This window comes from Callionymus lyra, chromosome 2 (genome assembly GCF_982586985.1).
Source record: "Callionymus lyra chromosome 2, fCalLyr1.hap1.1, whole genome shotgun sequence".
Classification (NCBI taxonomy): domain Eukaryota; kingdom Metazoa; phylum Chordata; class Actinopteri; order Syngnathiformes; family Callionymidae; genus Callionymus; species Callionymus lyra.
The window spans coordinates 3,030,518-3,057,567 of record NC_141819.1 but is presented as its reverse complement, the minus strand read 5'-3'; the positions used below and the strand labels follow the sequence as shown (position 1 = coordinate 3,057,567).

At 43.4% G+C, this 27,050-nt stretch overlaps 1 protein-coding gene across 10 annotated transcripts in view; it reads left to right on the top strand.

Annotated features, from left to right (window-relative positions):
- LOC148085075 (NACHT, LRR and PYD domains-containing protein 3-like) overlaps window positions 1-27,050 on the top strand; it is a 117,088-nt gene that overhangs the window by 11,432 nt on the left and 78,606 nt on the right. For 6 of the 10 annotated variants that reach the window (XM_087783239.1, XM_087783245.1, XM_087783240.1 and 3 more), the window contains 5 exons: window positions 427-600; window positions 9,978-10,151; window positions 12,640-12,816; window positions 15,746-15,919; window positions 19,767-19,940. In XM_087783239.1, the coding sequence (XP_087639365.1) occupies window positions 427-600; window positions 9,978-10,151; window positions 12,640-12,816; window positions 15,746-15,919; window positions 19,767-19,940 (873 nt within the window). Of the gene's footprint in view, window positions 1-426; window positions 601-9,977; window positions 10,152-12,639; window positions 12,817-15,745; window positions 15,920-19,766; window positions 19,941-20,000; window positions 20,154-20,464; window positions 20,512-20,944; window positions 21,711-27,050 lie in introns of those variants that run through there. The other 4 variants (XM_087783246.1, XM_087783249.1, XM_087783248.1 and 1 more) reach the window with 4 other exon arrangements.

The window sequence follows — 27,050 nt, the reverse complement described above, 5'->3', positions numbered from 1 at the left end:
GACACTCCATCTGTGTCACAACATAGATCCACTGGATCCAAAGATGGAGAGAATTCACCTTGAATTTTCTAACTGTAAACATTCAAATGAAGACGACAATGTTGAGAGAGTGCAGGAGTGTGAGTGACAAACACACACACATTGTTTGAGCTTGTATTACCTGCAACACCTTCACACTCACACCTGACACGGTTATGAATAATAACTTTGTAAACCTGTTCATATTGAATTGAATGTTAAAAAACAAATTCAAGAAATTGACTGAAGTGAATCTCCACGATTGAATCAGTGTCTTGATTAAATTGAATATATTTTTACTCCGGAAAATAATTGTGACTCTTCTTATTTTTCCTTATGTTATCTTGTGTTTGTTTCTCATATAAACACAAATCAATCCTCTTGTTGACGTTTCTGTCTCTTTCACAGGCTGAGAAACTGTCGACTGTCAGAGAGAAGTTGTTCACTTCTGTCCTCAGTCCTCAGCTCTCCGTCCTCTAGTCTGACTCAACTGGACCTGAGTCACAACGACCTGCAGGATCCAGGAGTGGAGCTGCTGTCTGCTGGACTGAAGAGTCCACACTGTCACCTGGAGACTCTCAGGTCAGAACATCATTTCTTCAGCTTCAGAACATGTGAAAGTCAGAGGTGAGACTCCAGAGAGTCAAAGTTGAGTCTTCAGTGAGTTCTTCAATGAAGCAGATGATTCTAAGTGACCTCAGTCTTCAGCAGGTTCTACTTGAACTTGATTTGTTCTTCTGCTGGGTCGTGCTGTTCAGTATGTTGACACATATTTACTGATCTCAGATCCATTCAAACACATTTGAGAGACTCTTGTGATGTCATCACTCGTTCTGTTGCTAGATTTCAATGCAGGGTAATGTTCATGGTGATGTGAGCATGTGTGATGAACACATCAGCAACTGTATGAAAAGTCAAACATGTTCTTCTTCATCACAATATTCAACAGTGTCGTCTCACATCCTGCTCATATCTTTCATTTCAACTCATCTCTGTGTCACCAACTCACTCCTTCTTTCTCTCTTCATGGTTTTTCTTTCACGTTGTTTTGTAAATCCATCATTTTCTAAAGTCACTTTTTGAAACAACATCAACTTTTCATTTGAATTTCATGAGCAAACACTTGAACATGTGACGTGAACACAAACACACAAACAGTGAATGAACAACTCTGTATTATTATTTTATTTATTTATCCTTTATTCATCCAGGTTAGTCTCATTGACATTAAAATCTCTTTTACAAGAGAGACCTGGACAGGATGGACAGCAAAACACAGTTACACATAAAAACTATTTCATACAGTATTAAGTCCATTGGTACAATATCAGAAAAAGATAAAAGATTACTGACTAAAAACATTCACACTCGCCGATAGAGTCCGCGTCAAATTCCTGACAACAGCCTTGAATTGTCAAAAGTCACTAGATTGTCAAACTTGTGCTGCTTCTTCAGCTTCTTCCACGATGACGGCGCAGAGAAGTTAAAAGCTGTTTTACCCAGTTCAGTACGAGCTGGAGGAACATTCATAACCTATAATCTCCTTGTAGATACAAACATGCCGATGACTAAGTCGTGGCGAAGAGAGCGAAGGCCAGTGACCTCTTGAGTATAGTGTGCAGTGATGGGTTAAGGGTCTTCAGTTTGTCATGAACCTCAAGGCTCCATGTTACACAGTGTCCAACATCTTTAGACAGTGAGCTGATGAATTCATGTACAACACATCTCCAGAATCAAGAACGGTCAGGAAGGTAGCTTCGACTCGTCGTCGTCGAGCCTAACCTTAGCTTCAGTTTATTTACCAGGTTTTGTATGTGAATTTTAAAAGAGATGTGGTCATCAATCATAAAACCCAAGTATTTGTAAGAATACACCTCCTCAATTTCATGACCTTGGGAAGTTAAAATATTGTGATTTATCTCAATCTTTTTGTAATTTGAAAATACTGTAAGTTTGGTCTTATCAGCATCGAGAACAAGCTTCAGTTGACAAAGCTGAGCCTGCACTTGATCAAAAGCACGTTGCATGAACTCAAAAGCCTTATTAAGTGAGGATGCACAACAATACATTAAGGTGTCATCCGCATAGAAATGGAAAGATGCTTTCTGGACATTTTGTCCAAGGCTGTTAATGTACAGGGTAAATAACAGTGGTCCCAAAACTGAACCCTGGGGAACTCCCTTACTCACTGATTGAATCAGTGTCTTGATTAAATTGAAGATATTTTTAGGGGGCTTCCAGGTGAACACCGATGTGATGGCAGCGTGGTGAAGAGGCTCTCAATAGAACCAGATAAATTTACGAAATAACCACAAACGGAGAAATTTCTAAAGATTTTACATTTTAAACAAAGGGGGCAAGTATTCTTCCGTGATTTGGACCCGAAAGACGTGTCTCGAAGGACAGCGAAAACACCTGTAGCTGCGCAGACAACGAAGCTAACAAACCAACATGGCCGACATGGATCTCATCCTGCAGGAATTGAGAGGTTCTGACAGGAAAGTACAACTCAATTTCAATCATTAAAAGAAGATGTCGAAGCTAAATACAAGGATGGAAGAGGCAGAGGGACGGATTGTGACGGCAGAGGAAAGGCTTCAGAACATCGAGGAAGTTGCTACAGAGATGCTAAAGCTACACGCAAGAGTCGAGGAGAAGATGGTGGACTTGGAAAGTTGATCTAGAAGAGAAAATATACTGATCTATGGCGTTCCGGAGGGGGCTGAGGAGTCATCCTCCATGATAACTTTTGTGGAGAACTTGCTTCGTGACGGACTTGGGATGACAGAGAGCGGAGCTGAGGATGGAGAGAGCGACGCTCCGCTGGACCGCAGCCGCCCGACGGAGCAAGACCTCCATCATCGTCAAGTTTCTGAGTTTCACTACGAAAGAATCCATTCTTCGCAAGGTGTGGCAGAGCAGAGGATTCTCCTGGAAATCTAACCAAATCAACATGGATCATGATTATCCTCCAGCCATCATCAAACAGCGGCGCGAGTACGCAGAAGTGCGCAAAGTTCTGAAGGAAAACCAAGTTCAATTTCAGACTCTCTTCCCGGCCAGACTACGAGTGAAATACAAAGACGGAACCAGAACCTACACTACAGTGGAGGAAACAACGGAGGATATGAGAAAACGGGGATACGACGTCACACTTGTCAGACCAGAGTCACTGATGGAACAGCTGAGTGGACTGAGGTGGACGCGCGGAGGCGGCAGGAGGCGGCAGGAGGCGAGGAGCGTCACACTTCCACGTCAGGATCAGAGCTACAAGGAGAAACTGCGCGCTTTCAGAAGATCCTCACCTGCTCCGCCCATCAACTAACTCTCCACTCAGCGGTTTGTGACACGAATACTATTATTATTCATTCATAATTAAGATCAGCGGAAGGAAAACGCAGAATTGAAAAGGTTCGTTTGAGACTCTTGCTTTAAGTAAGGCCCCCCCCTGCGGAGTCGGATGGGGGGGTTTCCCTTCAATCCACCTAATGTGGCTGAACAGGGTCAGTTCCTGAGACCCCTCCTTTGGGAGTCACTCAAATTGTTTATTAAGTTGAATGTATTATTGAGTTTATTTGTTTTTTCTGGCTTTGTTTATTCGTTTTTTGAGGGGGGGAGGGAGCTTTGAACCAGTTTTGTGAAATTGTTGGAAAAGGACACCAGTAATGGATAAAAGATCAATAAATATTGTGTCACTTAATATTAACGGCGTACTCAACCCAGTTAAGAGGGCGAAGATATTGTCAAAACTTAAGAAAGATAAAATCCACGTTGCTTTCTTACAAGAAACACATCTTGATGACACAGAACATGGTAAACTGAATAAATCAGGATTTAAACACGTCTATTTTGCTTCTCATAGTTCAGGAAGAAGGAGGGGAGTGTGATCCTCATAAATAATGCAGTAAATTACCAGCACGTTTCAGAGTATAAAGATAATGAAGGTAGATTTATAATAATTACAGGTAAAGTTGAAGATGAATTAGTGAGTTTCTTTAACGTGTATGTTCCACCTGGAGCGACTGGTCCTTCTATAAACGTTTACTTGAAATAATGACAACAAAAAGCCAAGGGATGTTGATTTGTGGGCGACTTCAATATTCGACTTAACCCCAAAATGGACTCATCTAATGGCAAGTCAGACACAAGAAAGATCAACAAAAAGTTCAACAATATTATGGAAGAAGTGGGAATTATTGACACTTGGAGAGAGTTGAAATCAAAAAATCAAGAATATACACATTACTCAGCAGCTCATAATGTTTACTCTCGCATTGACTATTTCTTCATGTTTAAAACGGATCAAAGGGTAAATAAGTGTGAAATAGGCCCCAGTAGTGTTTCCGACCACGGTCCGGTCTACATGACGGTTGGTCTGGGAAAAAGCGTAGATCTACAGTCTGGAGACTAAATTCAAACATTCTAAATAGCCACGCTATTAAAGATAAACTGAAAGCCGAAATTGAAGACTATTTAGAATTAAATGATAACAAGGAAGTATCACCACCTATATTATGGGATGTTCTAAAGGCTGTGTTGAGGGTAAAATAATTGTTATCTCCTCATATGAGAAGAAACTTAGACAACAAGAACTTATGGAATCAGACGACAAACTGAGGACAACTCAAATGAAACACTCCCAGTCCTTAGATGATGACACTAACTTGAAAGTCCAAAAACTAAGAAAAGAAATAGATGAAATAAATACACATGAAATACAAAAAAACTACTTTTCACCAAGCAAAAATACTACGAGGCTGGTGGAAAATCTATGAGGCTCCTGTCCTACAAATTGAGAAAACAGCAAGCTGACCGGTCTATACACAACATCAGAGACCCCACAACTAAAAAAGTGGAAACTAATCAACAAAACATCCAGAAATGTTTCTTAAAATGTTATGAAAAGCTCTATTCTCAACCTCAAACAGCTAATGTCCACCAGATTGACAAATTCTTATCCCAAATTGAGCTTCCAAAGGTTAACGATGAACAAAACGAAAAATTAACATCAAAAATCACAGAAGATGAACTTCGATCAGCAATTAAAAGATTAAAAGGAGGGAAATCCCCCGGAACAGATGGATTTACCTCCGAGTGGTACAAAATAATGCAAGATCAGCTAATTACTACACTCCTGAGAACATTTAACTGGGTTTTAGAACATAAAGTTGTACCTCATGGAGTGAGGCGATCATATCTGTCATTCCCAAAGAAGGGAAAGATAATATAAAATGTGGGAATTACTGTCCAGTGAGCGTTTTGAACATTGATTATAAACTGTTCACCTCCATACTTACAAGAAGAATTGAACCAATCTTACCTACATTAATTCATGAGGACCAGACAGGCTTTGTTGGAAATAGACAAACTCAAGATAGCATCAGGAGAGCATTACACATGATAAGACAAGCTGGGAATCAAAACTTGGAAACGTTGTTACTGAGTCTGGACGCAGAAAAGGCGTTCGACTCGGTAAGTTTGTCATTTTTATATAAAGTTTTATCAAAGTTTGGATTTCATGAAACTATAATTGATACTTTTGCAGCATTATACAAAAAACCAACGGCTAGAATTAAAATGGAGATTTAACCAAATCATTTGTTGTGGAGAGAGGAACAAGACTGTTGTGCGTCACCACTATTGTTTGCCATTTTCATAGAACCTCTGGGTCAATGGATCAGGCAGAGGGCAGAAATCCAAGGGGTCATGATGTCCACGTTATTTGCTGATGATTTACTGTTGACCATAACACAACCTACTCAGACACCCCATAAAGTGATGGAGATGTTAAAAGAATACGGTCTATTATCAGCTACAAAGTTAATATTGATAAAACCCAAGTTCTAACACTGAACTATGACCCACCATCAAACATCAGGACTATGTATAACTGGAAATGGGATGCAAAACTCATCAAATATTTAGGGGTGTCACTATCTAGAGACTTGCTGAGACTGTATGACATCAATTATGGACCTTTGAGTGAAAGAATTAAGTTGGATTTACAAAGATGGGCAACTATACCGTACTTAAATCTTCACTCAAGGATAGACTCCATCAGAATGAATATATTTTCAATGTCTCCCGGTCAAAATTCCATCAAAACAATTTATAGAATGGGACAGATTAATCTCAAGATTTGTGTGGGAAGGGAAAAAACCCAGGGTCAGATATAAAACACTGCAATTAAGTAAAGAGAAGGGAGGTCTGGGCCTGTCCTGCCTTCAACATTATTACCATGCAGCACAGCTGAGGCCCTTCATCTGTCTCTGTTCGAGATCTTACACTGCAGGCTGGAAGAACTTGGAAGGTTCTAGTGTAAATGGTGTTCCATTGATTTTTCTCATGGCAGACAAGAAGCTGCAGGATGAAGTGAAGGTTGAAGAAGCATTTTTCTCAAATCTTGGCAGGACTTGGTTAAATAAGGTAAGGTAAGGTAAGGTAAAACTTTATTGATCCCTCAGGAGGTCTCCTTTGGGAAATTGTTTTTTTACAATAGCCAGCAATTTTTCATAAACAATAAAAAATAATACATAAAAAATAAAATAAGAAGAACATAAAGAGGAAGAACAAGATGACACAATCTAAGTCTAAAGACAAAGACAAAGAACATAGGTCAAGGAAAGAAAAACAACAAAGACAAAGATACAAAGACTAACATGGAACAGAACATCCAGATACTCTCACTCCACTCCTGCCCCCGAACTCAGAATTGTACAATTTAATAGCCCGAGGGATGAATGAGTCCCTGAGTCTATTTGTTTTGCACCTGGGTAGGAGCATTCGTGCACTCATTCTGCTTCTCTGCTCACTGATGACAGTGCTGAGAGGATGACTGTCATCGTCCATGATGGACAGTAGTTTGTTCAATGATCTCCTCTCAGCAACTGTCACCAGTGAGTCCAGCTTCATTCCAACCACAGAACCAGCCCTCCTGATCAACCTGTCCAACCTGTTGACACTCCTCTTGGACACATTTCCACCCCAACACACCACAGCATAGAACAGGACACTGGCCACCACAGACTGGTAGAACATGCAGAGGAGCTTCTTGCAGATGTTAAATGAACGAAGCCTCCTCAGAAAGTACAGTCTACTCTGAACCTTCTTATACACATGGTCTGTGTTGCAGGACCAGTCCAGTTTACTGTCCATCCACACACCGAGGTACTTATAGTTGTCCACTATCTCCACCTCGTCGCCTCTGATGGACACTGGACGTGGCTTTGTCCTGGACCTCCCGAAATCCAAGACCAGCTCCTTGGTTTTTGAGGTGTTCAGCTGCAAGTGGTTCCTCTCACTCCAGTCCACAAAGTCACGTATCAGACTCCTGTACTCGTCTTCGCTGTTGTCCCTGATGCATCCAACAATGGCAGTGTCGTCAGCATACTTCTGGACGAGACTCAGCTCTGAGTTGTAGCAGAAGTCTGAAGTGTAGATGGTGAAGAGGAGAGGGGCCAGTACTGTCCCCTGAGGTGCTCCTGTACTGCACACCATAGTGTCAGACTTGATGTCCTTCAGCCTGACATACTGTGGTCGATCAGTAAGATAGTCCGTAATCCAGGAGACCAGACCAGGGTCCACATGCATCTTAGTCAGTTTGTCCTGCAGCAGAGTGGGTTGGATAGTGTTGAAGGCACTAGAAAAGTCCAGGAACAGGATTCTCACTGAACCGCTTCCTTTATCCAAGTGGGAGTAGGTCCGATGCAGGAGGTGAAGGATGGCATCTTCCACACCAACTGCTGGCTGGTAGGCAAACTGCAGGGGGTCTTGCGCGTGCTGGACTTGTGGCGTAAGATGTTTGAGGACCAGCCGCTCCAGTGTCTTCATCAGCTGCGAAGTCAGTGCCACCGGTCTGTAATCGTTAAGCACACTCGGTCGGATCTTTTTAGGGACTGGAACGATACAGGAAGTCTTCCACAGAGTTGGTACTTTCCCCAGCCGTAGACTGAGGTTGAAGACATGCTGGAGTGGCTCAGCTAGTTCAGCAGCGCAGGTCTTTAGCAGTCGAGCAGACACCTTATCAGGACCAGCAGCCTTCCCTGGACGAATCCTCCGAAGTACATCCTGTACCTGGAGTGAGGTGAAGCTGGGAAGTGGTTCTGTGGAGCTGGGGGGGGCACAAGAAGGTGGGGCAGGTCCTGAGGCGGGCAGCAGTGAGGGTGAGGTGACCTGCTCAAACCTGTTGAAAAAGTTGTTCAGTCCATTTGCCTCATCCACCGTGTCCACTGCAGTCAGAGAGGCCTTGGTCTTGTGTCCAGTGATGGTTTTAACACCATCCCAGACCTCTCTTATTTCTTCTCGGCTCAGCTTCTCCTCCAACCTCCTCCTGTAGGTGTCCTTTGCCTCCTTCAAGCATCGCTTCACCTCCTGCTGAGCTGACCTCATGGCGTCCCTGTCTCTGCTCCTGAATGCCACTTTCTTCCTGTTAAGGACATCCTTGACCTCCTTTGTTACCCACGGTTTATTATTAGGGTAACAGCGGACAGTCTTAGTAGGGGCGACAACGTCCAAACAGAAATTTAAATAATCTGTTAGACAGTGTGTCTGTCCCTCGATGTCCTCACCATGAGACCTCAGCAGCACATCCCAGTCTGTTGTTTCAAAGCAGTCTCTGATGGCGTCCTCCACAGCTGGTGTCCACTTTCTGATTGTCTTAGTGGTCACAGTCTGTCTCTGCACCAGAGGAGTGTACTGTGACTGAAGGTGGACCAGGTTGTGATCGGACCTTCCAAGTGGAGGAAGAGGTTTGGCTCTGTCAAATCATGCCACCTAGAGGTTCCCCGAGGATCTTGAGGTGCTTTTGACTCCGATTTTGTGCCCAATAAAAGGGACGGCAGATTTAAGACTTGGATCTTAAAAGGTATAACTGACTATCAATCATTTATTTACAAAGGGAATTTTCAGAGTTTTGAAAACCTTCAGAAAAAACACGGTTTAGAAAAAGAGGATTTTTACAGATACTTACAAGTCAGAAATGATCTTAATCAAAATTTGAAAAAGCCAATTGATGATGTGAAAAAGGATTATTAGAGATTTTTATTTCATTATTGGAGGCAAATATAGCAATAAAATAGTATCTAAATTGTACAAAGGATTTCGACAATCTACACATGAGAACACAGGATATATAAGGCAGTGATGGGAAAAGGATGGAGATATATATCAATCACAAATGAGAGCTGGGAAAAAATTTGTCATCTACAATGGTTCTCAACAAGATCAAATACATGGCGGGAGTTCTGTTGGAAGAATATTATTCGATTTTTTATCACACCCGTTCAAATAAAACACGGATGAAGCATGTTGGAGACTTTGCGGGTTCAATGGAGCAAAATCACTGGCATGTCTTCTGGAGCCGCAGTGGAATCCAAACTTTTTGGACAGAGATCCACAGCCATATTAACAACATTTTTGGTGAGAATCTTCCCTGTAAAGGTGAAAACATGTACCTGGTGACTTACCATCGAAAACTGGAACAATGGAGACAAGAAATTGCTTTTCATATTGTTGGCAGCGAGTAAAAAATGTATCACGAGGAAGTGGTTACAAGTTGAACCACCGACGACAGAGGACTGGATTGACATCATTTACGACATCTATAAGATGGAGAAGTTGTCCTTTGACCTCCAAACAGAAGTGGACAAGTTCTACAGGATGTGGACCAAATGGACAGAATATGTAAAACCAATTAGAAGCGATTTCATTTAAGGAGATGTCATTTTATTTTCCATTTTGTCTGTTTAAATGCATTTATTGATTTTCTTTTTCTAACTCTTGATAAATGTATGTATTTTGTAAAATAACAAGGTTGATGGGTATGATCCCTGGGGGGTGTTTTTATTTTCATTTGTCATTGTTGTTTGTTTTGTGACTTATTTTTCCTTATGTTATCTTGTGTTTGTTTCTCATATAAACACAAATCAATCCTCTTGTTGACGTTTCTGTCTCTTTCACAGGCTGAACTTCTGTCGACTGTCAGAGAGAAGTTGTTCACTTCTGTCCTCAGTCCTCAGCTCTCCGTCCTCTAGTCTGACTCTACTGGACCTGAGTGAGAACGACCTGAAGGATCCAGGAGTGGAGCTGCTGTCTGCTGGACTGAAGAGTCCACACTGTCACCTGGAGACTCTCAGGTCAGAACATCATTTCAAACAAACACAAACACACACATGGATGTAAACAGTGAATGGATTCATGTTTCTTCATGAAACCTTTTTCACTCTGAGAGGATTTGAATGACTTTTCCTCGACTCATGAACTTGGTTCTAGAAGTGATGATATTTCATGAACACAACAGGAAGGTGAAGAATATTTCAAGTCATCTTGACATATTTATCAACACAGTCTGGAGACTAAACTCTAGTATTTCTATCATGACTCGACAGTAAAAGACGTTCAAATCATTGAATGTTGAAGAAAACCATCAACAATTAGAACAAACTCTCTTCTCTGGTTCTTGAAGCTTCCATGAGACGCAGGTTGATCTTTACAAACACTTGAGAAACAACACAAGTCACACAACACAAGTCACACAACACAAGTCACACAACACAAGTCACACAACACGAGTCACACGACACAAGTCACACAACACAAGTCACACGACACAAGTCCCACAACGCAAGTCACACGACACAAGTCACATAACACAACTAACACAACACAAGTCACACAAGACAACTAACACGACACGAGTCACACGACACAAGTCACACAACTCACACAACACTACTCACACAACTCACACAACACCAGTCACAGAACACGACTCACACAACACGACTCACACAACATGACTCACACAACACGACTCACACAACACGACTCACACAACAAGACTCACACAACACGACTCACACAACACGAGTCACACAACACAAGTCACACAACACGAGTCACACAACACGAGTCACACAACACGAGTCACACAACAAGACTCACACAACACAAGTCACACAACACGACTCACACAACACGGGTCACACAACACAAGTCACACGATAGAAGTCACACGACACGAGTCACACAACATGAGTCACATGACACGACTAACACAACACGAGTCCCACAACGCAAGTCACACGACACAAGTCACATAACACAACTAACACAACACAAGTCACACAAGACAACTAACACAACACGAGTCACACGACACAACTCACATGACACGAGTCACACAACACAACTCACATGACATGAGTCACACAACACAAATCACACAACACAACTAACACAACAAGAGTCACAGAACATCACTCACGCAACATGACTCACACAAAACGACTCACACAACAAGACTCACACAACACAACTCACACAACACAAGTCATACAAAACGACTCACACAACAAGACTCACACAACACAAGTCACACGATAGAAGTCACACAACACGAGTCACACAACATGAGTCACATGACACGACTAACACAACACGAGTCCCACAACGCAAGTCACACGACACAAGTCACATAACACAACTAACACAACACAAGTCACACAAGACAACTAACACAACACGAGTCACACGACACAACTCACATGACACGAGTCACACAACACAACTCACATGACATGAGTCACACAACACAAATCACACAACACAACTCACACAACACAAGTTACACAACACAATTCATACAACATGAGTCACGCAACAGAAGTCACACAACAGAAGTCACACAACACAACTCACACAAAAGAAGTCACACAACAAAAGTCACACAACACGAGTCACACGACACAAGTCACACATCACGAGTCACACAACACAAGTCACACAACACAATTAACACAACACAACACGACTCACACAACTCACACAACACTACTCACACTACTCACACAACTCACACAACACGACTCACACAACACGACTCACACAGCAAGACTCACACAACACAAGTCACAAAACATGACTCACGCAACATGACTCACACAACACGACTCACACAACACGACTCACACAACACGACTCACACAAAACGACTCACACAGCAAGACTCACACAACACAAGTCACAAAACATGACTCACGCAACATGACTCACACAACACGACTCACACAACAAGACTCACACAACACAAGTCACAAAACACAACTCACAAAACACGTGTCACACAGCAAGACTCACACAACACGAGTCACACAACATGAGTCACATGACACGACTCACACAACACGACTTACACAACACAAGTCAAACAACATGAGTCACACAACGAGTCAAAGTGGAGTTACACAACACCAGTGTGAGTGGAGTTACACAACACCAGTGTGAGTGGAGTTACACAACACCAGTGTGAGTGGAGTTACACAACACCAGTGTGAGTGGAGTTACACAACAATAACACTAACACTGACATTAAACACAAACACACATCAATCCTCTCACAACAGTGAGTCATGTGATCATTTATACATCAAGTGTTGAACTGATGAAAACTTCATTATTTCATGTGTTGATCAAGTTGATCCTGATTGAAATCAAAGTCTTCAAATGTTCACACAATCATGTGATGATCTTATGAACGTCAAGAGTTCAGTGTTTCCTCCAATCAAGGCTTTCAAGGCAAAATAGAGAAAAAGTCTCTTGTTGACGTTTCTGTCTCTTTCACAGGCTGATCTGCTGTCTACTGTCAGAGAGAAGTTGTTCACTTCTGTCCTCAGTCCTCAGCTCTCCGTCCTCTAGTCTGACTCAACTGGACCTGAGTCTCAACTGGAACCTGCAGGATCCAGGAGTGGAGCTGCTGTCTGCTGGACTGAAGAGTCCACACTGTCACCTGGAGACTCTCAGGTCAGAACATCATTTCAAACAAACACAAACACACACATGGATGTAAACAGTGAATGGATTCATGTTTCTTCATGAAACCTTTTTCACTCTGAGAGGATTTGAATGACTTTTCCTCGACTCATGAACTTGGTTCTAGAAGTGATGATATTTCATGAACACAACAGGAAGGTGAAGAATATTTCAAGTCATCTTGACATATTTATCAACACAGTCTGGAGACTAAACTCTAGTATTTCTATCATGACTCGACAGTAAAAGACGTTCAAATCATTGAATGTTGAAGAAAACCATCAACAATTAGAACAAACTCTCTTCTCTGGTTCTTGAAGCTTCCATGAGACGCAGGTTGATCTTTACAAACACTTGAGAAACAACACAAGTCACACAACACAAGTCACACAACACAAGTCACACAACACAAGTCACACAACACAAGTCACACAACACAAGTCACACAACACAAGTCACACAACACGAGTCACACGACACAAGTCACACAACACGAGTCACACAACACGAGTCACACAACAAAAGTCACACAACAAAAGTCACACGACACGAGCCACACGACTCACACAACAAGTCACAATGCAAATCACACAACAAAAGTCACATAAGACAACTAACACAACACAAGACACGCAAGACAAGTCACACTACACAAGTCACACAACACGAGTCACACAACACGAGCCACACGAAACAAGTCACATGAAACAAGTCACACAACACGAGTCACACAACACAAGTCACACAACACGAGTCACACAACACGAGTCACACAACACAAGTCACACAACACGAGTCACACAACACGAGTCACACAACACAAGTCCCACAACACGAGTCACACAACACAAGTCACACAACACGAGTCACACAACACGAGTCACACAACACGAGCCACACGAAACAAGTCACACGAAACAAGTCACATGAAACAAGTCACACAACACGAGTCACACAACACGAGTCACACAACACGAGTCACACAACACGAGTCACACAACACAAGTCACACAACACGAGTCACACAACACGAGTCACACAACACGAGTCACACAACACGAGTCACACAACACAAGTCACACAACACGAGTCACACAACACGAGTCACACAACACGAGTCACACAACACGAGTCACACAACACAAGTCACACAACACGAGTCACACAACACGAGTCACACAACACGAGTCACACGACACGAGCCACACGACACAAGTCACATGAGTCACACAACAAGTCACAATGCAAATCACACAACAAAAGTCACATAAGACAACTAACACAACAAAAGTCACAGAACACAAGTCACAAAACATGACTCACACAACACGAGTCACACAACACAACTAACACAACAAGAGTCACAGAACACAAGTCACAAAACATGACTCACACAAGACGACTCACACAACACAACTCACACGACACAAGTCACACAACTCACACAACACTACTCACACAACTCACACAACAGGAGTCACAGAACACAAGTCACACAACACGACTCACACAACACAACTCACACGACACAAGTCACACAACTCACACAACACTACTCACACAAGTCACACAACAGGAGTCACAGAACACAAGTCACACAACACGACTCACACAACACAAGTCACAAAACATGACTCACGCAACATGACTCACACAAAACGACTCACACAACAAGACTCACACAACACAACTCACACAATACAACTCACACAAAACGACTCACACAACAAGACTCACACAACAAGACTCACACAACACAAGTCACACGATAGAAGTCACACAACACGAGTCACACAACATGAGTCACATAACACGACTAACACAACACGAGTCCCACAACGCAAGTCACACGACACAAGTCACATAACACAACTAACACAACACAAGTCACACAAGACAACTAACACGACACGAGTCACACGACACAACTCACATGACACGAGTCACACAACACAACTCACACAACACAACTCACACAAAACAAGTCACACAACACAAGTCACACAACACGACTCACACGACACGACTCACACGACACGACTCACACGACACGACTCACACAACTCACACAACACCAGTCACAGAACACGACTCACACAACACGACTCACACAACACGACTCACACAAAACGACTCACACAACACAAGTCACAAAACATGACTCACACAAGTCACAAAACACGACTCACACAACATGACTCAGACAAAACGACTCACACAACAAGACTCACACAACACAAGTCACAAAACACAACTCACAAAACACGTGCCACACAGCACACAACAAGTCACAATGCAAATCACACAACACAAGTCACACAAGACAACTAACACAACAAGAGTCACAGAACACAAGTCACACAAGACAAGTCACACAACATGACTCACACAACACGACTTACACAACACAAGTCAAACAACATGAGTCACACAACGAGTCAAAGTCGAGTTACACAACACCAGTGTGAGTGGAGTTACACACCAGTGTGAGTGGAGTTACACAACACCAGTGTGAGTGGAGTTACACAACACCAGTGTGAGTGGAGTTACACAACACCAGTGTGAGTGGAGTTACACACCAGTGTGAGTGGAGTTACACACCAGTGTGAGTGGAGTTACACAACAGTGTGAGTGGAGTTACACAACACTAACACTAACACTGACATTAAACACAAACACACATCAATCCTCTCACAACAGTGAGTCATGTGATCATTTATACATCAAGTGTTGAACTGATGAAAACTTCATTATTTCATGTGTTGATCAAGTTGATCTTGATTGAAATCAAAGTCTTCAAATGTTCACACAATCATGTGATGATCTTATGAACGTCAAGAGTTCAGTGTTTCCTCCAATCAAGGCTTTCAAGGCAAAATAGAGAAAAAGTCTCTTGTTGACGTTTCTGTCTCTTTCACAGGATGATCAACTGTCGACTGTCAGAGAGAAGTTGTTCACTTCTGTCCTCAGTCCTCAGCTCTCCGTCCTCTAGTCTGACTCAACTGGACCTGAGTCACAACGACCTGCAGGATCCAGGAGTGGAGCTGCTGTCTGCTGGACTGAAGAGTCCACACTGTCACCTGGAGACTCTCAGGTCAGAACATCATTTCAAACAAACACAAACACACACATGGATGTAAACAGTGAATGGATTCATGTTTCTTCATGAAACCTTTTTCACTCTGAGAGGATTTGAATGACTTTTCCTCGACTCATGAACTTGGTTCTAGAAGTGATGATATTTCATGAACACAACAGGAAGGTGAAGAATATTTCAAGTCATCTTGACATATTTATCAACACAGTCTGGAGACTAAACTCTAGTATTTCTATCATGACTCGACAGTAAAAGACGTTCAAATCATTGAATGTTGAAGAAAACCATCAACAATTAGAACAAACTCTCTTCTCTGGTTCTTGAAGCTTCCATGAGACGCAGGTTGATCTTTACAAACACACAACACAAGTCACACAACAAGACTCACACAACACAAGTCACACAACACGAGTCACACAACACAAGTCACACGACACAAAAGTCACACGACACAAAAGTCACACAACACGAGTCACACGACACGAGTCACACAACACGACTCACACAACACGACTCACACAACACAAGTCACACAACACAAGTCACAACGCAAATCACACAACACGACTCACACAACACAAGTCACATGACACAAGTCACACAACACCAGTCACAGAACACGACTCACACAACACGACTCACACAACACGACTCACACAACACGACTCACACAACACGGGTCACACAACATGAGTCACATGACACGACTAACACAACACGAGTCACACAACATGAGTCACATGACACGACTAACACAACACCAGTCATATGACACGACGAACACAACACAAGTCACGCAAGACAAGTCACACAACAAAAGTCACACAACACGAGTCACACAACAAAAGTCACACGACACAAGAGTCACACGACACGAGTCACACTAACCGACTCACACTACACGACTCACACTACACGACTCACATAACACAACTCACATAACACAACTCACATAACACAACTAACACAAGTCACACAAGTCCCACTACACAAGTCACACTACACAAGTCACACTACACAAGTCACACAACACAAGTTACACAACACGAGTCACACAACACGAGTCACACAACACGAGTCACACAACACGAGTCATACAACATGAGTCACACAAGTCACACAACACAAGTCACACAACACAAGTCACACATCACAGGTCACATAACACAACTAACACAAAAAGAGTCACACAACACAAATCACACAACATGATTCACGGAACACAAGTCACACAACACGACTCACATAAGTCAAACAACACAATTCACAAAACTTAAGTTGAACAACACAAGTCACACGACACAAGTCACACGACTCACACAACATAAGTCAAACAACACAACTAACACAACGAGAGTCTCACAACATGAGTCACACGACACAAGTCACACGACACGAGTCACATAAGTCACACAACACGAGTCACACAACACAAGTCACACAACATGAGTCACACAACGAGTCAAAGTGGAGTTACACAACACCAGTGTGAGTGGAGTGACACAACAGTGTGAGTGGAGTAACACAACACCAGTGTGAGTGGAGTTACACAACACCAGTGTGAGTGGTGTTACACAACACCAGTGTGAGTGGAGTTACACAACACCAGTGTGAGTGGAGTTACACAACACCAGTGTGAGTGGAGTTACACAACACCAGTGTGAGTGGAGTTACACAACACCAGTGTGAGTGGAGTTACACAACACTAGTGTGAGTGGAGTTACACAACACCAGTGTGAGTGGAGTTACACAACACTACTGTGAGTGGAGTTACACAACACTAGTGTGAGTGGAGTTACACAACACTACTGTGAGTGGAGTTACACAACACTAGTGTGAGTGGAGTTACACAACACTACTGTGAGTGGAGTTACACAACACCAGTGTGAGTGGAGTTACACAACACTACTGTGAGTGGAGTTACACAACACCAGTGTGAGTGGAGTTAAACAACACTAGTGTGAGTGGAGTTACACAACACTAGTGTGAGTGGAGTTACACCACACTAGTGTGAGTGGAGTTACACAACACCAGTGTGAGTGGAGTTACACAACACCAGTGTGAGTGGTGTTACACAACACCAGTGTGAGTGGAGTTACACAACACCAGTGTGAGTGGAGTTACACAACACCAGTGTGAGTGGAGTTACACAACACCAGTGTGAGTGGAGTTACACAACACTACTGTGAGTGGAGTTACACAACACTACTGTGAGTGGAGTTACACAACACTAGTGTGAGTGGAGTTACACAACACTACTGTGAGTGGAGTTACACAACACTAGTGTGAGTGGAGTTACACAACACTACTGTGAGTGGAGTTACACAACACTAGTGTGAGTGGAGTTACACAACACTAGTGTGAGTGGAGTTACACAACACTACTGTGAGTGGAGTTACACAACACTAGTGTGAGTGGAGTTACACAACACTACTGTGAGTGGAGTTACACAACACTAGTGTGAGTGGAGTTACACAACACTACTGTGAGTGGAGTTACACAACACTAGTGTGAGTGGAGTTACACAACACTAGTGTGAGTGGAGTTACACAACACTACTGTGAGTGGAGTTACACAACACTAGTGTGAGTGGAGTTACACAACACTACTGTGAGTGGAGTTACACAACACTACTGTGGGTGGAGTTACACAACACTAGTGTGAGTGGAGTTACACAACACTACTGTGAGTGGAGTTACACAACACCAGTGTGAGTGGAGTTACACAACACCAGTGTGAGTGGAGTTACACAACACTAGTGTGAGTGGAGTTACACAACACCAGTGTGAGTGGAGTTACACAACACTAGTGTGAGTGGAGTTACACAACACTAGTGTGAGTGGAGTTACACAACCCCAGTGTGAGTGGAGTTACACAACACCAGTGTGAGTGGAGTTACACAACACCAGTGTGAGTGGAGTTACACAACACTAGTGTGAGTGGAGTTACACAACACTAGTGTGAGTGGAGTTACACAACACCAGTGTGAGTGGAGTTACACAACACCAGTGTGAGTGGAGTTACACAACACCAGTGTGAGTGGAGTTACACAACACCAGTGTGAGTGGAGTTACACAACACTAGTGTGAGTGGAGTTACACAACACCAGTGTGAGTGGAGTTACACAACACCAGTGTGAGTGGAGTTACACAACACCAGTGTGAGTGGAGTTACACAACACCAGTGTGAGTGGAGTTACACAACACCAGTGTGAGTGGAGTTACACAACACCAGTGTGAGTGGAGTTACACAACACCAGTGTGAGTGGAGTTACACAACAGTGTGAGTGGAGTTACACAACACCAGTGTGAGTGGAGTTACACAACACCAGTGTGAGTGGAGTTACACAACACCAGTGTGAGTGGAGTTACACAACAGTGTGAGTGGAGTTACACAACACCAGTGTGAGTGGAGTTACACAACACCAGTGTGAGTGGAGTTACACAACACCAGTGTGAGTGGAGTTACACAACACCAGTGTGAGTGGAGTTACACAACACCAGTGTGAGTGGAGTTACACAACACCAGTGTGAGTGGAGTTACACAACAGTGTGAGTGGAGTTACACAACAATAACACTAACACTGACATTAAACACAAACACACATCAATCCTCTCACAACAGTGAGTCATGTGATCATTTATACATCAAGTGTTGAACTGATGAAAACTTCATTATTTCATGTGTTGATCAAGTTGATCCTGATTGAAATCAAAGTCTTCAAATGTTCACACAATCATGTGATGATCTTATGAACGTCAAGAGTTCAGTGTTTCCTCCAATCAAGGCTTTCAAGTCAAAATAGAGAAAAAGTCTCTTGTTGACGTTTCTGTCTCTTTCACAGGCTGATCAACTGTCGACTGACAGAGAGAAGTTGTTCACTTCTGTCCTCAGTCCTCAGCTCTCCGTCCTCTAGTCTGACTCTACTGGACCTGAGTCTCAACGACCTGCAGGATCCAGGAGTGGAGCTGCTGTCTGCTGGACTGAAGAGTCCACACTGTCACCTGGAGACTCTCAGGTCAGAACATCATGTCTTCAGTTCTTCTGATTTAATGAAAGTGTTTCTCCTTCATTACAGTCTGTCAGGGTGTAAGATCTCAGCAGGAGGTTGTTCTTCTCTGGCCTCAGCTCTGACATCTAACCCGTCCCATCTGAGAGAGCTGGACCTGAGCTTCAATCATCCAGGAGGACCAGGACTGGAGCTGCTGTCTGCTGGACTGGAGACTCTCAGGTATGGACGGAGCAGCAGAACTCACTGACTGAGCTCCAAAGATCTTCAGACTGAACATGTGATCAGAAGCAGAGAGATGTGAGTGTGTGACGCTGCTCAGACTCTTCATCTGAACTGAGCACATGAATCCAACTCTCAGAGCTTCTCCATGTTCTCCTGCTGGACACCAGTGGAAGAACAAGGAGACAGTGGAGACTGAGCGAGTGTTTCTAGATCCATCTTTGTTGTGGTCAACACAGTCATGGAAGAACGTCCACTTAGCAGCATCTGAAGTCAAATGAATCTGATCTTCTCAATGTTTCTTCCTCCAGGCTGGATCACTGTGGACCACAGAGGTTAACATCTGGATGGAAGAAGTGTAAGTTTGATTTGATTGATGGATGAGAACTCCTTGACTCTGTCAGCTTCTAGTGGAGCAGTTGTGATGTTGAGATGTTGTTACACTTGAATCTGCTGATGGAGCTTCATCAAGTCCAGGATGATGGTGGAGATGAACACAGAGATGTTTCAAGAACATGAAGAAACATCATGTTAGCTTCATGCTAGTTTAGCTGCTGACTTGATATGGACACACTGGTGTCAATCAAATGTGACAAGATGATTCTGGGATGTTCCTCCTGGTTCTTCTCTGGAGGTGGTCCCAGTCTCAGAAGACTTCACTTTGGTGATGATCTCCACTAGATGTCAACAAACAGAGCAGCCCTCCCTGGCTTGCTGGGACACTAAGTCCATGATTGTCTTGAAGAGAAAGTTCTTCCACCATCATCACCTCTCGTGTCTTCTTCTCTCAGACTTCCGTCCACTCTCACTGGACCCGGACACAGCACACCGGCGCCTCCTACTGTCCAACGACAACAGGACGGTGGAACTTGTGACGCAGGATCAGGATTATCTGGACCATCCCGACAGATTCCACCGGTGTCTTCAGGTGATGAGCAGAGAAGCTGTGACTGGACCATGTTCCTGGGAGCTGGAGTGGAGAGGAGGAGCTTCTATCGCACTGACTCTCAGAAGAGACGGAGGGAAAGAAGACGAGTCTGAGTTTGGACAGAACCGTTATTCCTGGAGTCTGAGCTGCTCTGATGATGAAGGATATAAATTCTATCACGATAAGAAAGAAACTGTCATCAAGAGTCAAGAAGTTTCTCACAGAGTAGCAGTGAAGATGAACTTTAATGAACCTGGATATTTAAGCTTCTTCAGTGTCTCCTCTGATGGAAAGAAACTCCTCGGATCCTTCTTCACCTCCACTGAACCTTTGTACCTGGGATTTGGACTCACAGAGGTTCCTGGTTCTGGTTCCTCAGTGTGTGTGTGTGACCTGAGTGTGTGAGTGTGTTCCTCCAACACACTTGTGTAGCTGCTGTCAATCATCATTAAAGTGCTGACAGTGATGATGGAAGAAATCTGCTCCTGAAACAAACGTGTTGATCTGAATGTTGTTGAAGAAACTCTTTCATCACTTGTTGAGTCGACTGAAGACTTGAAGTTCAGTGGAGCACGAGTCACTCATGATGTTCATCATGTTTAATAAAACATTTGCTTTAAAACTTTCAAGAGACTCAAGGTCACTTCACAATAAAAGGTTAGAAAGAAGGTCAGACGGGTAGATGTGAGGACACACACACACACACACACACACACACACACACACACACACACACACACACACACACACATACTTCCCAGGATCTCCTCACACTGGTGCACTTCTGAAGGGTCAGGGGTCAAACTATTTGGACAAATCAATTTCAAAACATTTCTTGTTTTAATGTGCTTTTGTGAATTTTGTCATGTAGTTTCTATGTGTGTACTATGAGTGATGTTTGCCTGATGTCTTGTCAAAAGTACTGCAGTACTTACAAAATACATGTTCAACATGTGAAATCATTTGAAAGAATCACTTTCTTCTATCAACTCCCTTTTTTGTATCCACTGTTTTACATTTAAACAAATTATACTTAAGTTATAAGTACATAACTATAGCGCATATACATATAAATATATATATATTTGACACAAAAACACATACGTTTTATTGATTTATGTCGTAACAGTCATGGAAACAAAGCAGAAAACGTATGTGATTGTTGAGTGTGTGTTTATACACTGGTGAGAAAAAAAACTTATATTTTTATTTTACAAAATCTGGCTTGTTTACGCTCATAAAAATATATCTTATTCTGTTGAATCAATTTTATGAACTATTTTATTGATTGACACAAATCATTAAATAGATATAATAAGATAAATAAGGATAAATGTACCTTATCAGATAAATAAGGTACAAGTACAGAAAGGGTGAGCCAAAGGGATTCTCTATATTCTTAGAAAATAAAGGCCTAAAGGTATAATACCTCGTTACCGTGGTAATAGATCACGTATTCTTCTTCATATCGCCGGTAAACTGAACATTTTGAGAGTTTCCTTCACGTTTTTTCTACTGCGACTGTCATGTGGTGGTTTGCAGGCGTGCATTAAGAAGGACTTTGAAAAGGACATGGTCATCATGGAGTTCCAAACTTTAGGAATAACGTGTAAAACTGTGGATGCAAGTTTTTTATATACATCTGCCGATTCCGAGACCATCCACAGGGTATCCAGAAAAAAGGTTGTTGAAGTCTTGAAAGTGTGTGTTGAGGATCCGTTATCTTGTCTCGGGACACAGACTCCACTCTTGAGGAACTGAGGTCTGGACCAGTCGATACACAGATGTTTCATGGAACGCTGAAAAGTATTTGATGTGATTTCTGTCCTCAAAAGACAGTACAAAAGATATTTTGACATCACGGAGGATCTTCACGAGGAACTCCTTCAAACAATATCGATGCCGAGGAACTGGTAGGAATGTTCAGCGCTGGAAAACAAAGGTCAAAGATCGTTGGACTTCCTTGCTGCTGGAATTAAAGCCAGAAAAAATCATGTCATTGAATCGACCAGCTGTACAAGAAACATCAGCTGGACTGTGTGTGTAGCTGATGTTTCTTGTACGGCTGGTCGACATCAGTGTGTGTAGCTGATGTTTCTTGTACAGCTGGTCGACATCAGTGTGTGTAGCTGATGTTTCTTGTACAGCTGGTCGACATCAGTGTGTGTAGCTGATGTTTCTTGTACAGCTGGTCGACATCAGTGTGTGTAGCTGATGTTTCTTGTACAGCTGGTCAACATCAGTGTGTGTAGCTGATGTTTCTTGTACAGCTGGTCGACATCATTGTGTGTAGCTGATGTTTCTTGTACTGCTGGTCGACATCAGTGTGTGTAGCTGATGTTTCTTGTACGGCTGGTCGACATCAGTGTGTGTAGCTGATGTTTCTTGTACGGCTGGTCGACATCATTGTGTGTAGCTGATGTTTCTTGTACGGCTGGTCGACATCATTGTGTGTAGCTGATGTTTCTTGTACAGCTGGTCGACATCAGTGTGTGTAGCTGATGTTTCTTGTACAGCTGGTCGACATCAGTGTGTGTAGCTGATGTTTCTTGTACAGCTGGTCGACATCATTGTGTGTAGCTGATGTTTCTTGTACAGCTGGTCGACATCAGTGTGTGTAGCTGATGTTTCTTGTACAGCTGGTCGACATCAGTGTGTGTAGCTGATGTTTCTTGTACTGCTGGTCGACATCAGTGTGTGTAGCTGATGTTTCTTGTACGGCTGGTCGACATCAGTGTGTGTAGCTGATGTTTCTTGTACGGCTGGTCGACATCATTGTGTGTAGCTGATGTTTCTTGTACGGCTGGTCGACATCATTGTGTGTAGCTGATGTTTCTTGTACAGCTGGTCGACATCAGTGTGTGTAGCTGATGTTTCTTGTACAGCTGGTCAACATCAGTGTGTGTAGCTGATGTTTCTTGTACGGCTGGTCAACATCAGTGTGTGTAGCTGATGTTTCTTGTACGGCTGGTCAACATCAGTGTGTGTAGCTGATGTTTCTTGTACAGCTGGTCGACATCAGTGTGTGTAGCTGATGTTTCTTGTACGGCTGGTCGACATCAGTGTGTGTAGCTGATGTTTCTTGTACGGCTGGTCGACATCAGTGTGTGTAGCTGATGTTTCTTGTACAGCTGGTCGACATCAGTGTGTGTAGCTGATGTTTCTTGTACAGCTGGTCGACATCAGTGTGTGTAGCTGATGTTTCTTGTACGGCTGGTCGACATCATTGTGTGTAGCTGATGTTTCTTGTACGGCTGGTCGACATCATTGTGTGTAGCTGATGTTTCTTGTACTGCTGGTCGACATCAGTGTGTGTAGCTGATGTTTCTTGTACGGCTGGTCGACATCATTGTGTGTAGCTGATGTTTCTTGTACTGCTGGTCGACATCAGTGTGTGTAGCTGATGTTTCTTGTACGGCTGGTCGACATCAGTGTGTGTAGCTGATGTTTCTTGTACGGCTGGTCGACATCATTGTGTGTAGCTGATGTTTCTTGTACTGCTGGTCGACATCAGTGTGTGTAGCTGATGTTTCTTGTACGGCTGGTCGACATCAGTGTGTGTAGCTGATGTTTCTTGTACGGCTGGTCGACATCATTGTGTGTAGCTGATGTTTCTTGTACAGCTGGTCGACATCAGTGTGTGTAGCTGATGTTTCTTGTACGGCTGGTCGACATCAGTGTGTGTAGCTGATGTTTCTTGTACGGCTGGTCGACATCATTGTGTGTAGCTGATGTTTCTTGTACGGCTGGTCGACATCATTGTGTGTAGCTGATGTTTCTTGTACAGCTGGTCGACATCAGTGTGTGTAGCTGATGTTTCTTGTACAGCTGGTCGACATCAGTGTGTGTAGCTGATGTTTCTTGTACGGCTGGTCGACATCAGTGTGTGTAGCTGATGTTTCTTGTACAGCTGGTCGACATCAGTGTGTGTAGCTGATGTTTCTTGTACGGCTGGTCGACATCAGTGTGTGTAGCTGATGTTTCTTGTACAGCTGGTCGACATCAGTGTGTGTAGCTGATGTTTCTTGTACGGCTGGTCGACATCAGTGTGTGTAGCTGATGTTTCTTGTACAGCTGGTCGACATCAGTGTGTGTAGCTGATGTTTCTTGTACGGCTGGTCGACATCAGTGTGTGTAGCTGATGTTTCTTGTACGGCTGGTCGACATCAGTGTGTGTAGCTGATGTTTCTTGTACGGCTGGTCGACATCAGTGTGTGTAGCTGATGTTTCTTGTACGGCTGGTCGACATCAGTGTGTGTAGCTGATGTTTCTTGTACGGCTGGTCGACATCAGTGTGTGTAGCTGATGTTTCTTGTACAGCTGGTCGACATCAGTGTGTGTAGCTGATGTTTCTTGTACGGCTGGTCGACATCAGTGTGTGTAGCTGATGTTTCTTGTACAGCTGGTCGACATCAGTGTGTGTAGCTGATGTTTCTTGTACGGCTGGTCGACATCAGTGTGTGTAGCTGATGTTTCTTGTACAGCTGGTCGACATCAGTGTGTGTAGCTGATGTTTCTTGTACAGCTGGTCAACATCAGTGTGTGTAGCTGATATTTCTTGTACGGCTGGTCGACATCAGTGTGTGTAGCTGATGTTTCTTGTACAGCTGGTCGACATCAGTGTGTGTAGCTGATGTTTCTTGTACGGCTGGTCGACATCAGTGTGTGTAGCTGATGTTTCTTGTACAGCTGGTCGACATCAGTGTGTGTAGCTGATGTTTCTTGTACGGCTGGTCGACATCAGTGTGTGTAGCTGATGTTTCTTGTACAGCTGGTCGACATCAGTGTGTGTAGCTGATGTTTCTTGTACGGCTGGTCGACATCAGTGTGTGTAGCTGATGTTTCTTGTACGGCTGGTCGACATCAGTGTGTGTAGCTGATGTTTCTTGTACGGCTGGTCGACATCAGTGTGTGTAGCTGATGTTTCTTGTACAGCTGGTCGACATCAGTGTGTGTAGCTGATGTTTCTTGTACGGCTGGTCGACATCAGTGTGTGTAGCTGATGTTTCTTGTACAGCTGGTCGACATCAGTGTGTGTAGCTGATGTTTCTTGTACGGCTGGTCGACATCAGTGTGTGTAGCTGATGTTTCTTGTACGGCTGGTCGACATCAGTGTGTGTAGCTGATGTTTCTTGTACGGCTGGTCGACATCAGTGTGTGTAGCTGATGTTTCTTGTACAGCTGGTCAACATCAGTGTGTGTAGCTGATGTTTCTTGTACAGCTGGTCAACATCAGTGTGTGTAGCTGATGTTTCTTGTACGGCTGGTCGACATCAGTGTGTGTAGCTGATGTTTCTTGTACGGCTGGTCGACATCAGTGTGTGTAGCTGATGTTTCTTGTACAGCTGGTCGACATCAGTGTGTGTAGCTGATGTTTCTTGTACGGCTGGTCGACATCAGTGTGTGTAGCTGATGTTTCTTGTACGGCTGGTCGACATCAGTGTGTGTAGCTGATGTTTCTTGTACGGCTGGTCGACATCAGTGTGTGTAGCTGATGTTTCTTGTACGGCTGGTCGACATCAGTGTGTGTAGCTGATGTTTCTTGTACGGCTGGTCGACATCAGTGTGTGTAGCTGATGTTTCTTGTACGGCTGGTCGACATCAGTGTGTGTAGCTGATGTTTCTTGTACGGCTGGTCGACATCAGTGTGTGTAGCTGATGTTTCTTGTACGGCTGGTCGACATCAGTGTGTGTAGCTGATGTTTCTTGTACAGCTGGTCGACATCAGTGTGTGTAGCTGATGTTTCTTGTACGGCTGGTCGACATCAGTGTGTGTAGCTGATGTTTCTTGTACGGCTGGTCGACATCAGTGTGTGTAGCTGATGTTTCTTGTACGGCTGGTCGACATCAGTGTGTGTAGCTGATGTTTCTTGTACGGCTGGTCAACATCAGTGTGTGTAGCTGATGTTTCTTGTACGGCTGGTCGACATCAGTGTGTGTAGCTGATGTTTCTTGTACAGCTGGTCAAC